Raw genomic sequence first — 18,037 nt, 5'->3', positions numbered from 1 at the left:
ATAGGATGGTGAAGAGGTAGGAGCTTCGGTTTGCGGTGGGTCTTTTATAGGTGTCCAATGTCGCTCAAAGTTTTGTCTTGGAATGTTAGGGGGTTAGGAGATAGGAGAAAAAGGGCTGCAATGAAAGCTTTTATCAGGAGCATCAATTCTCTCATTGTCATACTCCAAGAATCGAAATTAGCCAGTTGCAATGATAAGATCATTCAGGAAATTTGGGGGAGAAACATTGAATGGATAGCCCTTCCTGCAATAGGTTCGGCTGGCGGTATTCTTATGATGTGGAATAAAGATCGGATTCAAGTGACAGATAATTTAGTAGGAGCTTTCTCGATTTCTATTTCTTGCAGGAAACGAGATGAAGATTTTCAGTGGGTGTTTTCAGGAATTTACGGTCCAACCAACAATAGGGAGAGAATGCAATTTTGGGAGGAACTCGAAGATGTAGCGGGTTACTGGGAGCAACCTTGGGTTTTAGGAGGGGATTTTAATGTTACCCGATTTACTTATGAGAAGAATAGGAGTTCGAACGTAACTCAGAGGATGAGAAAATTCAACGAATTTATAGGAAGACATAGCTTGATGGATTTCCCTCTTCTCGGTAGACGTTTCACCTGGTCTAATAACCAAGGTAATTCTAGGATGTCCAGATTAGACAGGTTTTTGGTGGATAATGAGTGGGAGGAGAAGTTTTATAATGTGATTCAATCTGCTAGTCCTAGCCCGGTTTCGGATCATACTCCCATTTTGTTGGAAGCAGGTCAAACTAGACAACACCCTCTTCCTTTTAAATTTGAGAACATGTGGTTGGTTCAACCAAACTTCTTAGATCTCATTAGGAATTGGTGGAATGAGTGCCCTTCTTCAGGTAAACCAGGTTCTGTGTTTAAGAAGAAGCTTAAATTCCTCAAAGAGAAGCTGAAAGTTTGGAACAAGGAGGTGCTCGGGAGTATTGATGGGGAAAAAAAGGAGATTTTGTTAGACATTGAAACTTTAGATAAGAAAGAGGAAGAAGGAGAGCTGAGGTTAGAGGATAGAAGCAAGAGAATGGAACTGAAGTTGGAATTCCAAATAGTGACTTTATGGAGGAGATAAGTTGGAAACAAAAGTCTAGGGTCAAATGGCTGAAAGAAGGGGATAATAATACTAAATTTTTTCACAAAGTTGCTAATTTTCATAGGAGAAGTAACTAGCTTGATAATCTTAACATCGATGATGTCATGAGGGTAGGAGAGGAGGAAGTTAGGGAGGGGGTGGTGTGCTTTTATAAGGATTTGTATAAGGAGAAGGAACCCTTAAGACCTTGGTCGGATAATCTGGAGTTTAAGTCCTTGAATCAGGAGGAGAGGGTGTGGTTGGAAAGTCAAATAGGGGAGGAGGAGGTTAAAGCGGTTCTCTTTTCGATGAGTGGGGATAAGGCGCCCGGTCCAGATGGTTTTAACATGGAATTTTACAAACACTGCTGGGAGGTCGTCTCGAAAGATTTTATGGAGGTCGTTAAGGAATTGCAAGATAAGAAGTATTTGGAGTATAGCCTTAACAGCATTTTTGTGGCTTTGATTCCTAAGAAAGTCGGGGCGGATAGGATAGAAGATTTTAGACCGATTAGTTTGGTTAGCTTGGTGTACAAGATTATATCCAAAGTGCTGGCTAATCGGTTGAAAAGAGTTCTTCCTAATCTCATAGGCGATGAGCAAGGGGCTTTCATTAAAGGTAGACAAATTTTAGATAGTGTTTTGATTGCTAATGAGTGTCTTGACTCTAGGATCAAGAAGAAGGAGAAAGGAATGATAGGGAAGATTGACTTACAAAAGGCTTATGACCATGTAAGTTGGGATTTTTTGGAGTACATGATGAGGAGGATGGGTTTTGGAGAGAAGTGGATCAGTTAGATTATGAAATGTGTTACAACAGTGTCTTATTCGATTTTAGTCAATGGGAGTCCAACAGGTTTTTTTAAGGGGATCGAGAGGGTTGAGGCAAGGGGACCCTTTATCTCCGTTCTTGTTTCTTATTATTGCTGAAGCTTTGAGCAGACTGTTTACAAGAGCGGTTGATTTAGGCAAGCTCTCGGGGTTTAAAGTGAAAGATGGACCTTTGATTTCTCACTTACAATTTGCGGACGATACATAAATTTTTTTGGAGCATTCGAGGGATCAGGTGAGGGTGCTTCGTGTTTTATTATGCTGCTTTGAGGCAATGTCAAGACTTCATATTAATCTGCAGAAGAACAAGCTTTTTGGGGTAGGAGAGGTGGTCGATATTCATTTGTTGGCTACTATGCTAGGTTGTGGGTATGATACCTTGCCCACGTCATATTTGGGTTTACCGTTGGGAGCACCATATAATAGTATCAATATTTGGGAGGGTGTAATAGAGAGGATGGAAAAAAGGTTGAATTGGTGGAAAGCCAATTATTTGTCGAAAGGAGGAAAGGTCACGTTGATCAAAAGCACTTTAACGACTATCCCGGTTTATGTCCTATCATTGTTCACGCTTCCAAGGTCTATTGAGATCAGAATGGAAAGACTTATGAAGGATTTTTTGTGGAATGATAGGAAGGACAGGAGAAAGTATCATCTAGTTAGATGGAAAGTGATTTGCACTCCTAAGAGAAATGGGGGGTTGGGCATTAGGGGGCTTAGATTAACCAATATAGCTCTGTTAGGTAAATGGCTTTGGAGATTTGACGAAGAAAGGAGGAGTTTGTGGAGGAAGGTGATTAAGGCCAAGTATGGGGAAAGGAGGTTAGGTTGGTTTAGTGGAGAGGTTAAAGACCCGTATGGGTGTAATGTGTGGAAAGGGGTTCTTAAAGGGATAGAGGATTTCGAGATGGGGATTAGATTCAAAGCGGGTGTGGGAGATTGAATTAGATTTTGGGAGGATAGTTGGTGTGGCACATTGCCTCTAGCAAATCAATTCCCGTCCTTGTACACTTGTTCTGCGAAGAAGAACTATTCTATTCAGCAGTGTTTGGTTGGCAACGAGTCGGGTCCTACTTGGAATCTAGGGTTGAGAAGAAATTTAATGATTGGGAGCTAACTGAGGTGACATCTTTCCTAGATCTTTTGCATGCGGTTCAACTCAACGACAATGAACAGGACAAGTGGGAATGGACAAGGACTAAGGATTTGAGATTCTCTGTCAAGTCTTTCTATGAGTGGTTCACTTACGACGAAGAGAGATCCCCAGTGATAGTTAATGGTTGGTCCAGGTTAGTTCCCTCTAAAGTAGTTTTCTTTGTTTGGTTGGCTTCTCTTGGTAAGATTCTTACTTTGGACAAGTTGATTGTGTGTGGTTGGATCACTCCAAATTGTTGTCCCCTTTGCATGTGTGATGGGGAATCTGTCGATTATTTATTAATCCATTGCTTTTTTTCATATCATATTTGGTCGATTTTCATTGGTCTGTTCCATCTTAATTGGGTCCCTCCTTGTAAGTTCTCTTCGTTGTTAGAAGAGTGGACTAGTAATGCCTTCCACACCAGAAAAAGAATCCTTTGGGCTATGCTTCCCGCTGCTATTACTTGGGGGATTTGGACCGAGAGAAATAACAGAGTGTTCAATAATAAGACTAGTTCTCCTCATGCAAGTTTTTTGGAGATCTTGGGGTTGTTATACCTTTGGTCAAAGCAGAATATAGAGTTCGCGGGGATAACTTTTGATGATTTTGTTTTTAGATGGCATTCGTTATGTAATTATTGATGTGGTTCTTTCTTTTTATTTTTTTGGAGGCTTCCTCGGCCTCCTTGTCTCTTGTTTTCTTTCTTTGATCAATATATTATACTTTTCAAAAAAAAAAAGGTTGGTCTATCATCAGGTTGAAAATAGGGATTTGTCAATATTTTCCAAAATATAGTGGCATGCCTGAAAAAACACCATATATTATATTTAAAAATTTAATGTGTAAATAACATATCTATTTTGTATTTATCTTTTTTAATTAATAAATCTTATTATTTATATGTAAAAATATTAATTAATATTAGGGGGGCGTTCAATGGCCAACTTTTTGGTAAAACATTTTTCAAAACATGAGTTAGAGGTTTTGGAATGGGCTGATTTTTGGTGAGGATGATCTCTACGGTGAGGAGATCATCCTCACCAAAAATCAGCCCATTCCAAAACTTCTAACCCATGTTTACAAGCTGAAAAATTGTGGACCGTCCATTTTTTATAAACTGTTTTTGATGGGGTTAGAAGTTTTGGAATGAGCTGATTTTTGTGGATGATGATCTCCTCACCATAGAGATCATCCTCACCAAAAATCAGCCCATTCCAAAACCTCTAACTCATGTTTTGAAAAATGTTTTGCCAAAAAGTTGGCCCTTGAACGCCACCCTTAATATTAATAATAAAAATGGTCTCATTTCACCTAAATTAAAAAAAAAAAAAAAACATCTTGTAAACTCTATTAGAGGGTCATTTTCGTCTCAGAAATGTTTAAACATCACCCAAGTCGCCGGGGGGGCATTTTCGTCTTAAAAATGTTCCCTGCAAACTAAAGCATAAACTCGCGAACTCTGCGTGCGAGTGTGAGAGAGAGAGAGAGATGAGGCTTTTAACGCACAACATGCTCTCCAGCAACATCAAGGGCGTCTCGAACGGGTTTCCCTTGCGTCTCGAAGTGGAGAAATTCGTGGAAAAAGAGGTCGAATTCAACCCTGATTTCCTCAAGAACATGTTCCCCAAGATCGAATGGAAAGCTCTTTTCGACGCCGCACGATCAATGGGTTACACACAGCTTCCCGAAGAGGCCGATTCATCGATGCTTGACTCGGAAGATTTCCTTAACAAGTTCCACCACGCCCTCCTTCAACTCCATCTCGAAGAGGGTTCTCTCATCTGTCCACAGACAGGTCGTTGTTTTCCTGTTAATAAAGGAATCCCAAACATGCTCCTCCACGAAGACGAAGTCTGATCATCAATCAATCTATTCTGTCGGCCCCCGTTGTATTTTTTTTTTTGTCCTGAAATTTTTTTAGCGATGAGGACATTATTAGGGTTTTGAAAGAGGGGTTTCTTTCATTCTTGTATAAGTGAAATTAAATGTTTTACTTTAATAAGAAGAATTTTTCTACTTCTTTGAAGTTTGAAGACATTCTAAAGGAACCAATTTTAGTGCAAACCATTTACAAGGTTTATCATTCTCAAGGTTACTAATTGAATCCTCCATTCAATTTTGTTTAGTATAGCTTTTACTCTCAGCTTGCTTATTGTTCTATAACATTAACAATAATAAAAGAGTATTATATAAATGCAATTTTCTTTTTCAATAAATTAAAAAAAAAAATAGAGGTTAGAAACCACAGTACTGCTGGATACCATCTGAGAACCTTACAAGCATGGACATTCTACCCATGTTTCTCATGAGATGTGTCACAGATGGATGAAGGAACACCAAATACCCAATCAAGAACATTTAAGTACTTCGAACGAAACACCTCCCTCTCTCTAGCATAACAATGCATGATGATGGCTGTCGATAAGCTAAAAATCACCACATCAGCTCTCTTCAACTTCTTGGATCGCACCAACAAACCGGCATCTGCCATGCAAGTGAAGAAGCTCTCAATGGCGCGAGCAAAGCAGTAGAGTGATATCTCCATACTCCTACTCTTCTTCTCAATAGCCAACGCCAGACCGGTGGGGAACTGTTTCACAGACAAAACTAGTTAAAAACAAGGCACAGATATGATCCAGCATACACAAGGAGGACTGGGTGAAAGCCCAAATACCGTTCCCATCGCCACCAAAGGAATGTTACATTTATTGAAAATCCTGAACAGCAGGCATGTCCACACCCTACATAACAAACCTTGAACCATTGTTAGCAACAAATCCTAACCCTTATTAATTCTAACAGTATAACTATTACATGAGCCATTTCTTTCTCACCACCATTGTTTTAAATTTTGATTTTGTTGACCATTTCAATCGGCTAATAAATGGGAATATTTAGTGGAAATATTTTTAGTGATAAAACATGCACAAGAACATACTCTATAATAATAATAACCATATCTATATCTATATATATAGAAGATCCATGGTATTGTGTAATATGATGTTTATGTCTTCAAGAGCTAGACAGCTAAAAGCAACATTTAAGAGTACTTGGAAATGATCAAATCATGTCATTTAATAAGAGAGTTGCTATTGCCACTCCAATTCCTACATAAATCACCCAAGAATTGCACACAATTGGTGTGGCATTAGTAAAAGTTGGTGTGGTGATAGTAACTTTATAATAACTACAAAGGAAATGTCAATAGAATAGCTCATTAACAATAGTAACTAAATTTGAATTTGATGAGATGGAATTGTGAGCAAATTCTATCTAGGCCAAAATGTTCTTTGTTTTATTACTAAAGTAGAATATTAGTAGTTCTATCATCAAATAAAATATTCAGCTGACTTAATATAGGGGTCAGTGTGAATGGTTTCGGGTTTGAGTTTCTCCCATTTTTCTATTATTGTATTGGCTGTAGAGGGTATCTATTTTTCCATCTGTAAACTAGTGGATAGATTCTAATTATAAATTGACTTTTTTAATGTATCTCTCTCTCTCTCTCTCTATATATATATATATATACACACACACACACATAGGCATAGCTTGAATGATCACACTTCATAAAAATTATTAGTTACAAATAATAATGATTCTATTATGTATGAGGGCAAGGAAATAGATGCTACTATGTCCGTGCAGGGGGTTAAAAGTATAATGAATGCTGACCAGGCGGATGAAGAATATACTGAGAGGAACAAGCTCGATCTTGCAGTACCAAGAAGACCCTTCCCCAAAATTGTATAAGACCTCCTGCATGGTATTCAATAGAAATAATTTACATATCATCATACAAGGCAACTAGAGAATGTTCTCTGGCAGAGTATCAATAACAGTTTCATTTTTTATTTTTAAATTGCAACATGGATTTTTTTTCCTTTCTGGATCATTACGAAAGAAACTTACCTTTAAGTTGAAGGGTAGCAATAGAAAAAGGCCAACGGAATATGAACAAAAGCAGAATATTTCCACTTCCAAAAGGCCCAATGCAAAAACTAACCAACAATATATGTTTATATATATATCAATATTCATTTTATGAACAGTAAATTTTACTGGAAATAATCAAATTTCAGGGTATGAAAATGGGAGATTTAGATGGAAATATTTGATACAATGAAAGTTGATTGATTTTTTTTTTGATAAAATATTTAAATTTTATAAAAAGAACGAAAATTAGAAATTATTTGCAAATTACACATAATATCCATTCATTTGTAGAAATAAAGTGTGATTATATATAAATTATGATTAGAAGAAATATAAATAATATATTCATAAAAAATAAAATATAATAATGCACTAATGTAGTTTTTATAGTTATTTATTTAAGCCAGAGTTTTAGCTTGAAGGTGTAGTTAATATGACATTATTATTCTAATTTATTCGTAGAATATTATTATTATTTTTGGATGTTTGACTCTTAGATACCAGTGCCAATACGTAACATAATGCTCCCGATCTTCATTTCCACACTTTATATGGTTGTTTACTCTTATTTAATAACTTAAGACTATGTTTGCATGCCTATTTTATAATTTCCTACAATTTTAATGAAAAGATTCTTAATATTTCCATCATTTCCATGAAATTGTATTAATTTCCTCACTGATCAAAATATTTATGTTTCCAAACTAACTGATATAGAAATTGAACCAAAGTTCAATACCAAACATCAGATGAGACCATATTACAAGTCATAATCCCCAAAAGTACCTACCAATACAACAATCCATGAAGTTGGCATCTAGTTCCCCATTGATCTATTGGACTGCATATAAATATTCTCCAATTACCACTAGAGGGTACTACGGTGGCCAAAACTACATAATCTCTTAACTCGGTAGCATATCTCAAAACTAGCTATTCAGTCCTTGATATAAGATAAGAAACCATCATTTACAGACACACAGACTTGGCCACTAGGCTCTAGATTCCCTCTATAGCTTTGAATTAATATCTGTAGATAAATTAGATAGTCCAGGTTAATGATAAATAAAATAAACTGTAGTACCACACTTATGGGTTATGGTAGTACCTAGTCCATGTTATACAAATGATCCTTATTCTTATCTATCTGAACCATCTAAATAGTGGATCCCATGTAGGAGATCTCTTTGACCACAATTCAGCTAGATGGGATGATCTTAAGCATCTGATAAATAGAAATTTTCTCGAGACTGCTCTCTTGTATTTTTGGCCATTCAAAAAGGATAAATTTGGTGGGTATGGCATGAATGGGCTAGTTTTTGGTTTAAGTCTTTCTCCTAGACAAGGCCCACAAATTGCACATTTGATTAATAAGAATATGCACCCACTGTGTCGTAGAGGCTCATAATATTAAAAGTATGGCAGCGCCTGGACCATAATTGAGCCCTTAATATATGTTTATGATAACAATTTCAACAAGAAAAGATAACATCTTTGACGTACATCAAATGAAATGATGGCAGAATAATATATTTGGCAAGACTTAATACAAATTCAATACCTTTTTAATAGGTCTTGGCGATGAACTATTATTGCAGGAATCAAATATACTGGAAGATAGACCGGCAATGCTCTTACATAGGCTCGAACAAAAAAAGAAACAACATGCGTAGTACATGGTTGATTTCCATGTATAATCTGCATAAACATTTGAATGCATCTTTAGTTATTGAAGATTTCTTTATATTTACATGGGAAAAAATGGCATTCGAAAAAAGATCTTCAAACTTTACCGTGGACTTGGATTGTCAATGGATAGAGCTCAGATGGAATGGATTCAATCCAGGACAAATCCAATAACAATCAAATCAGGTCCTTATTGGATCCTCATTAGATCCAACATGCTTCAACCCAGATCTAATTCAATCCAATAATCACAATATATACACTCAATTCTACAAATTTATATGCTATTGCATCAAGACATGATTAATCCAAAACCAATCCTTCTTCTCATTGGATGGAGTCACTCATCGTATCAGATCCTGAAACCTCACCCCAAATTGAAATTATCATATAGGATGGGATATCGGACCTGACCTGAACCAATTGATTTTTTTTTTAAATTGAACATTAGAAACTTCAACAGCAATGCCAAGCAAGGTGTTGCTGGGAACACTTTTGTACATTGGGAGCGGTCGATAGCTTCCTATTACTGTTTTATAACAATTTCACTTTGTAATCTGGAAGAAGAAAATCGAGAATGCATACCGAACAGGGAACTTTCATTTCAGGATCTAGTTTTACGTTGAAACCCATGGACTTGTAATGCTTCTCTATTCCCTCCAAATTAGAGAAAGGCATGCCACTTGCAATCTCTTTGATGCCCTGCAAGATAACAGGATCCTTTCCTCCATGTTTATTGAGAAATGACTTGTATGATGGAGGCAAACTTCCTTGGCTCAATATGTAAGCAGATCTGACAATATTTCCAATGATCCATGGTCAAAGAATCAAGTATTTCTCTCTTGTAGTTTCTAATTAAAAAAGATGATGTGAAACAACAACACAGATCCATGTGTTCAAATATCAACAACCCAAGAACTTCACATTCAAAATTCCAAGCACACTATTTAAGAAAATACAATGTATGTCCCTATCTAAATGCTTCAACAATCAAGTCATCATTTTCATGAAGGATGAACAGCGTCTGATTTTGAATTTTCGTAATGCACCCAAATGTGAAAATTTCCAGTTTGCACATGTCTGCAATTTAGCTACTTATTCTAGACAATACTATAAGAAAAGTGAAATATAATAGTAGAGAAGTATAAAAATGCACTTAAACACTGTTTGAGAAATCATAGCAATTTATTGGCAAACTGTTTATAATTTGTTGCATTAGATGAGATCATTTGTGGGATATGGCCATGAGCTATGCAAGAACTTCGGATATTCAAAATTTTTATAGTAATGAAACAAAATATTGTTTATTGCTTTTGTCCCTTCTTTCATGAAACTCAGTCCTATCAGGAAGCAGGTCTTGTTCCAATCGGCAGCAGGCTATGGATGAAGAATTAGCTGCTCTGCAAATGATGCATACTTGGGATTTAGTTACTTTCCTTGATGTAAAAGGATTACAAATGGGTGTATATTTGAAGACACGTTGGAGGATTAGAACAATACAAAACTCAATTGGTCAAGAAGGGTTGTATTTCGGAATATAGACCTAATTAATAGGAGATTTTCTCTGACCATTATTCGTACTTTGATCTCTGATGCTGCAACCCATTGATAGTCACTCTCTCAAAGAATGTTAAAAAATGTTGTCTTAAATGGAGACCATCAAGAAGAAGTATATATGGTCTTAAACATTGGCAACAACAATCTTCATGCTCTACATGGTCTTAAACATGCTCAAAATGCTTGATTGGAGAAGTTTAGTACTGCTATTCACTATTTTGGATTCACTTAGAGTAGGGAATGATTCTGCACTTTTTTAGTCTAATTCTAACAGGTTAGGGTTAATTTTACTCCTGTATGTAGAGAACATGATTATCATTGGAGATAATGTTGTAGGCATCGATCAATCGAAACAACGTTTTCAAGATCAGTTCATAATGAAAGATTTGGACCATTTAGATCCTGAAGTCACATATTCTGCCAATGAGTATTTACTAATGCAAACCAAGTACGTATGTAATCAATCATGCTAGACTAACCAATGAAGATACCACTAATGCCCCTCTTGAATGACCCGCTATCAGATTCGACATTTCTGTCATATTGTTAGTTGCCTAGAGTATCTCACAGTGACTTGTCTATATCTCACATATATTGTTCATGTGGTTAGCCAATTTTGTTTCAGCCCCATGAACAATGCATTTGAACAGTCGTTTTTAGGTATATTCGAGGACCATTGTTTCAGAGTTTGTTGGTATCTTCATCTTCTAGTTTAGAGGTTCAATTCTGTTTTCATGCCGACTAGGTAGGTGATTTCATTGATCGTCGGTCTACAACATGCTCTTGTATATTTCTAGGAGATTCACTCATCTCCTGGAAAGGTAAGAAACAAAGTGTTGCTGCTCGGATGAGTTCTTAGCTAAAGAGAACTATTGCTTAGGTAGATGAGACAAGATGGTTGTTACAAGATATGTTTGTAAAGAAGAAGAGATATACATGTATATTCAAGTATTGTTTGTCTTTGTCATTGGAAAGGTTAGGTATTTCACTTATTTTTCTATTCATACGATCCTGAAAACTATCACATGGTTAATGAGAATTAGGGATTGATAAATTTTCTTCCCCAATCACTTATCAAAAAGAAGGAAAAGTCTTCCTCCCAAATGATTGTTCTAATACAAGGGTAGATTAGCTATTTTACTAATTTTACTATTCTCAAATTCTTGTAAGACATTTATCATGCACTTAGTAAGTTTTAGGCTTAATGGACGATTAGAGCTTTACCCCCATTTTGGTAGGCCTACTCTGTTGTTGCGGCAAAGTCGAACAACTTGATGCACTTGAAAGGGTCAAAAGTATGATACTAACACACTATGGATTTTTATCCTTTTCACTAATATAAACTAACAATTAGAATTGCAAGACAAACATTCAAAGATAAGTTGATCGCTAAGCATAAATAAATAAAGTTGTGGGCACTACTAATCACTGTTAGAGAGTAAGATGCATTGTATTAAGATGCATGAGATACGTTGTAGCATTGTCAGTGTATCTCATTACAAATGGAAGGTTGTGATGGAGGATGACAGATTTAGGATATATCACTTAGATAATCTAGAGTATTTACTTATATTAATTAAGATATTCTACAATATTTATATTAGGCTAGTTTCCATATATCTTGGTTGATGTTATATTTATAAATACCCTATTGGGGTTTATGTAATATTCATCCAAGAATTCTCAATAAATCATTTTCTTTCAATCACATTATACGAAACTAAAATGATGCAAGGAAAGAATACATACAAAATTTGTGAAGAAGAGAGGCACATAAGAAAAATGTCGCCATGTGACCAAGTAAGAGGTTTACAAATTCGACCAAATCGTTTGCTTTTTATTCCACAACGCGAAGCTAGGACCGCAGCTCGCATAAGAATGTATATTGCCAAGCTCGTGTGCTGTGTATTTAGTCCAGTCAAAAGCATTGAAGGCCCAGCAATCGCTCCAGCAACAAGTGTTCTCCAGCTTGCAGTCCTGAAACCAGAATAAGATTAACTAATCAGAGCACCCAAACAAAGGAAATTGGAAAAATACAAAGTACCTACTTTTCCCACCAAAAAAATTCAGTTTTTTAGGGTTCAAACAAACAAGTAGCAATTCAATTAGAACAGAGACATGCCTATGATCTCCTCCCAAAGCAGCAATACATTCATCTACAGAAACAAATGTACAAGCAAAGGAACCAAGGAAGAGACCGTATTGGAGAGTCTCCTTAACGGCCATTACGATCGCTTCTCCTCCATTCGAAACCATTCCCGCCTTTCTGAAACCGAAAAAAATCGAGATTGAAATCAAATTCAAAACCACAATCCTTGGAACAAAATAAAATCAGATTCGGGTAAATCTCAAACAATTCACCTTGCAGAAGCGGAGAATCTTCCATTTCTCAATTTAGCTAAGATCGAAAAAACTGCGAGACCCCCTTTTATACCAGCTCCAATGGAGAAACCCTTGGCGGAAGCTATGATGATTCTCTGAAATTTGTCCAAAACCTCATCCGAATTCAAATAAAAGCTAAGAAATGAAGAAGAAGATAAAGAAGAATTTGGTTTTTGGCAATAAGGACAGTTTGATTTATCAGATCTCTTGTCATTCTCGCCATGAAAACCTCTGCAACATTCGACGCTGGGCGAAGACATTGAAGAAAATTAGGGTTTCAGAATCATTAATGGAGACGAAATGTACGAAACTGTAAGAGATTCGTTTTTGCAGAGACAGGGAGGAAAAGAGCTTTGGAGGAATCGAACATCGAAGAGCCAGTTTTCGCGCGTGTGAATCAGGTATCTGTTTTGGACTGACAAGCTTCATTGACCGATGCAGTGGTAGTAAGTGCGGAAAAAACATTTGAAGCGAACAGAACGCTTCAAAATTTTGAAGCAACCCTCTCCATTGGATTACGCGTGGCTTTTTAAAAGAGAGATATTCTAATTTTTCGGAAATGTAAAGTTAAATAAATTCAAAATGCCACGCGTCTTATTATGAGGAAGATTGCTTCAAAATTTTGAAACGGTCTGGAGGCTTCAAAATTTTGAAAAAGTCGGACTCAGTACAGTGCCGACAAGTACAACTGCAAAATCTGCAAGTTCTTCTTGGGCGAATCAAATAAATACTGCTATATTTTCTGTATGTCTTCTACAAACCTAAATACCATTTAGATAAGAGTTAAACAAATTCTATCTTAATTACTAAGTAGTTATAAAAGGATCCTACTAATTGCACATCACCCATTACCAATTGCACACTGATTTCAAACTTGTTCTTATCGCCCAAGTCATCTCGGTATCAGGCATGAATGAGATGGTCGGACAAGTAATTTTTTCGAGTGAAATTTAAAATCCCACATTCCTTTTTCTCATTTTTCAACAAGATGTCTCAAATGTATCTAACAATTCATCCAAGACGACTCAATATCTGGCATGGACGAGATGAGATGTGAACTCGAGTTTTAAAACCATGATTGCACTTCATCACTTAAAAATTGCCCTTTACACTCCATTTAGATGATTACACTTTAAAAATAATTAAAAAAATTATTGCACTCTTTTTTTTACCTCAACTATGCCCACACAAATTATTGTTGGTTCAGTAATTTTTGTAAGAAATACTTTGTCATATTAGTACTTAGTACCATATTTATAAATGTATATTCCCGTTAAATACACAGGTTCATATTGATTTTTAAATAGAAATTAAAAAATTAGTACCTTAATTAAGTTGGAATCAAAGAGAACACAAGTAAAATCAATCATAAAGCATGAACATATAATACAAAACTACATGTTAAAACCTAAAAGGTTATCTATTGGAGTGCAAGCAGTAGGTTAACATAAAGGTTATAAAAAAAGTAAAAAATAAAGGATTTTTCTAAGGTTGATGTGCAACTAGTGCGTCACTTATAAAATGATTATTATAGACACCCCAATTTGAATGGCCCCCCACACAAAAAAGGCTCAAAAATTGTATTTTTAAGTTAAAATGACTTAAGGGCCCAAACTCTCAAAATCACATTTCTTCCCAAATAAAGGATCCCTAAGGCCCCAATTAATCTAAACCACTCAAACCTACTCAAATCATATCCTTAACACCCTTCTCACATAAAGCCCATCACAGCCCTAAACCTACTAAATCCCAAATCGAAGTCTATTTTCCATCTTTTAACCAATTTCAAACCCAACTCAAGATTCAACCTACAAAACCTACCTAAGTTTATGCTTATAAAATAGGATATTTGTCACCACCACAACCAACCTCTCAAAAGAAATCATTTTCATCACCCCTATTAATATTCTCACATCATACCACATGTCACCACCTAACCCCATCACATTCTTCTCAAAATATTTCACAAGTTATCTTTATACTTTCTACACCCCAATTTCCTTAATCAACTCACTAAACCCACCTAAAAATTAACATATGCTTACCTTTTGGACACTTGTCACCACCAACTCCACCCTCCTAAAATCAAGTCCCTCACCTTAACTATTCTCCTATGCAATTACAACTCCACTTTAACTTGGCTCGCACTCAACATAGAAATGAATTAGAAGATCCAACCCACATGGGTCAAAAGGATCCATATATCTCATTCATCATTTTATACTTCACTAAACTCTAATTTCAATCTCATTGTTTCAACAACTCATGTCATTTTCCCTCAACCCTCATTTTAGGACCATTTTGACCTTAAAAAGTGTCTCAAAACCCTATAAAAACTCACGTTCTCCTCACAAATGCCCCATGCTTGAACCTTTTATTTCAAACTTCAACTCTCTCATCTCTCTCAACTCTAAGAACTCTCTCACTTTTCAACCCTCTCAACTATCTCTCAATCTTCTTAAAACCTTTAAAATCCCTACTCAACTTCATAAAATAACCTATCCCACATCTTTAATTCATACACTAAAATACCTCTCAATTTCACTCGTAAAATTCAAAAGTTTAAAGTGAAGAAGCTCACATTTTGAATATCAAGAAGATAACACAAATAAGAGAAAATAATAATAAGGTAGAGTAAGGATAAGGAAATACACTAATCTCCCTTCTCTCTCTTCCATTTTTCTGACGTAGCGAAAACATGTGAATCAATATATTCGAGAGATTGTGTTCAATAGAACACTTAAAATCAATTTGAATCAATAGATTCAATTGATAAACGAACAAAAACTTGAAAAAATAAAGCATAAAACTAAAAAATAATTAAGAAAGAAAAAATAATTGAATTGATTATTTTCATTTTCGAATTTGGAACTCCTTATATAGATAACTCCATCATAACAACTTAGAATTCTACTAAAATATTAAAATTTAACATTCCTAACCTATTTATAATATAATACTAACTTTCTAATCATATTAGAACTCAAATTAGACACTTCCAAGCATTTTTAATTATAGCCTAAATAATAAAAATAAATTTAAAATAAATTAGAAAATAACAAGGAATTGTACTCCTAACATAATTATGAAACATAAATCTTAGTAGAACTAGAAATAGAAATAGAAAACTACTTAGAATTGTAGATGTCCTACATCAAACCCATTTTCTTTGAAAAAAACTTGTCTTCGAGTTGTTCTTGAAGGCATTTTTTTCTTGTTTGCCATTCATCGCTTGCTCTAATATATTTCTAGTAATATCTCTTCTTCAGACTTCGATTAAAGAATATAATTGATCATAATATATCATCAAGTAAATTTTTCACATAAACATTATCGTTTATCTTCTTCAAGATACAAAGGGGTTCAATTTCTTCAAGTTGGTCCTCTTGTAAATTCTAGTGAAAAAATAATATTTACTAAGATAAATCATGACCAAGTCTCTATTTTCATACCTTTTGAATCTTCTATCCTTATAGACATCTGCTTTGTTCTTTTCATTAGAAGTTTCAAAGTTCTTCTTCAATTGTTCCTTCAATGTGTCATGTTCTTTCAAATTCATCCCATAATGGGATAAATTTGGGAGACTCTGACATCAAATCGATGTGATGTTTTACATTCTTCATGGGAGGCAATGTATTTGATAATTTCGAAGGAAAAACACAAAAAAATTCTTCAAGAAAGGATTGCACTTGATGAGAAATTTGAATAGGAAGGTTGCACTATTATCATGAACACTTGACTTGTTTCTTTTAAGTTCTCATTGATGTTGGTAAAAATAAAACATGTTTCATTCTCCTTGACCGATTGGGTAGCCTTGGGCTTTGAATGGGAATGGTGTATAGTTACTTTGACACTATTTTGCATGAAAGAATAGGTATTGACTTTGTCCTGATATGTGACATCATTATCATGAAGCCAAGGTCTTTCCAAGAAGATGTGACATGCTTTTCATTGGGATGATATCACAAATAACCCCATCTTTATATTTTCCAATGCTAAAAGAAAAAAAACATTGACTTGTAACATTCTTCTTGCATTCATCATCCACCCAACCTATATAATAATGTGTATGATGTTACATAGTGGGTATCTTGAATGCATCGACCATGTAACTTCAAATTATATTTTTTGAACTTCTACTATCTATACTTAATTGGCACAATTTGCCTTGTACCATGCATGTAGTTCTAAAAAGATTATGTTGAATTGAAGGATCAATATGTTGTATTGATAATAAGTTGTGAATAAGACAACTTTGATGTTCACCTTCTTCCTTGAACCTTTGATCCGATTGATCTTTGGTTATAAAGGATTAGAGTTCTTTAACCATGTGGAAAGTGGTAAAACTCTCAAATGAGGCTCTGATACCACTTAATGTAACTGAAGCGTATGAATCAATAGATTCGAAAGGTTGTGTTCAATAGAACACTTAAAATCTTTGAATCAATAAATTCAATTGATAAACAAGTAATAACTTGAAAAAAAATAAAGTATAAAACTAAAAAGTAATTAAGAGAGAAAAGTTAATTGAATTGATTATTGATTGATTATTTTGATTTTCGGATTTGGAACTCCTTATATAGATAACTCCATCATAATAACTTATAATTCTACTAAAATACTAAAAATTAACATTCCAAACCTATCTATACCATAATACTAATTTTTTAATCATATTGTAATTCAAATTGGATATTTTTACGCACTTCTAATTATAACCTAAATAATAAAAATGAATTTAAAATAAATTTGAAATTAACATAAAATTGTATTCTTAACATAACTATAAAATATAAATCCTACTAGAACTAGAAATAGAAATAATTTCTAATAGAATTAGCAAACTACTTACAATTGTAAATGTCCTATATCACTTTCCCCCTTTTATTTTCACTATTTTTTCTTTTATTTTTTAAAACAATCCTACGATGTAGTGGATACCCCCACCTACACCCAGTAGATTGGCCTTCGGCTCGATCGAAAAGGTAGGAGTTGAAAATCATTTTCAAAAGAAACTTTCTAAAAATCCCTACACATTTACACCCACCACAAAAATATTTTTGAGGCTAAGACATTAGGCCCATCTCTTGTGAAAATGGATCATTGACTAATAAGTCCATAATTTTTAAAAATGTATTTAAAAGCATGGATCATAATAGGGCTCCTTCCTTAATAAGGAAGTCTTCATTGATTTAGGCCAAAATTAAAGTCCCTCGTACTCGATGGCACAAAATTGAATTTTTTCGATCATTTCCTTTATTTTCGAAAAATGATCAAATGTAAGGTAACCACCTAAGGTAGAGGAAATGATATGTCTAACACCTTCCTTATTTCCTAAGATGGACCCTCTTACCTAAATCTTAAGTAGATTAGAACATTTATTCGTACGAGAGTCACTAACAAAAAAATATTT

General features: G+C 34.8%; 2 protein-coding genes and 1 pseudogene across 2 annotated transcripts; 2 read left to right on the top strand and 1 right to left on the bottom strand.

Annotated features, from left to right (window-relative positions):
• Positions 1-57: 57 nt before the first annotated feature.
• Positions 58-1,092, top strand: LOC147406806 (uncharacterized). The gene has a single exon (XM_086432572.1). It carries the CDS (start codon positions 58-60, stop codon positions 1,090-1,092), a length of 1,035 nt encoding a protein of 344 aa, XP_086288698.1.
• Positions 1,093-4,498: 3,406 nt separating this feature from the next.
• LOC147406805 (multifunctional methyltransferase subunit TRM112 homolog A pseudogene) lies at positions 4,499-5,097 on the top strand (annotated as a pseudogene).
• Positions 5,098-5,245: 148 nt separating this feature from the next.
• LOC147406804 (uncharacterized) lies at positions 5,246-13,054 on the bottom strand. Its single transcript, XM_086435029.1, has 8 exons — positions 12,604-13,054; positions 12,365-12,508; positions 11,992-12,219; positions 9,271-9,478; positions 8,561-8,697; positions 6,739-6,822; positions 5,735-5,801; positions 5,246-5,650 (listed from the first exon to the last, which is right to left on the bottom strand). Exons 1-8 carry the CDS (start codon positions 12,882-12,884, stop codon positions 5,351-5,353), a joined length of 1,449 nt encoding a protein of 482 aa, XP_086291155.1. The 5' UTR covers positions 12,885-13,054; the 3' UTR covers positions 5,246-5,350.
• Between the last annotated feature and the right edge of the window lie 4,983 nt (positions 13,055-18,037).

This window comes from Akebia trifoliata, chromosome 3 (assembly GCF_017979445.1).
Source record: "Akebia trifoliata isolate Shusen 1 chromosome 3, ASM1797944v1, whole genome shotgun sequence".
Taxonomy (NCBI): domain Eukaryota; kingdom Viridiplantae; phylum Streptophyta; class Magnoliopsida; order Ranunculales; family Lardizabalaceae; genus Akebia; species Akebia trifoliata.
The sequence above is the reverse complement of the archived record's forward strand: the minus strand, read 5'-3'. Positions and strand labels throughout refer to the sequence as shown.

What these genes read in the sequence shown, in the direction of transcription:
- LOC147406806 (XM_086432572.1), top strand. Translation starts at nt 58, where the DNA reads ATGTCGCTCAAAGTTTTGTCTTGGAATGTTAGGGGGTTAGGAGATAGG.
- LOC147406804 (XM_086435029.1), bottom strand. Translation starts at nt 12,884, where the DNA reads ATGTCTTCGCCCAGCGTCGAATGTTGCAGAGGTTTTCATGGCGAGAAT. An exon ending in AGATTCTCCGCTTCTGCAAG is followed by an intron (nt 12,509 to 12,603) that starts GTGAATTGTTTG and finishes TTTCGGTTTCAG; the next exon opens with AAAGGCGGGAATGGTTTCGA. An exon ending in CTCTCTTCTTCACAAATTTT is followed by an intron (nt 9,479 to 11,991) that starts GTATGTATTCTT and finishes AAATATTGTCAG; the next exon opens with ATCTGCTTACATATTGAGCC.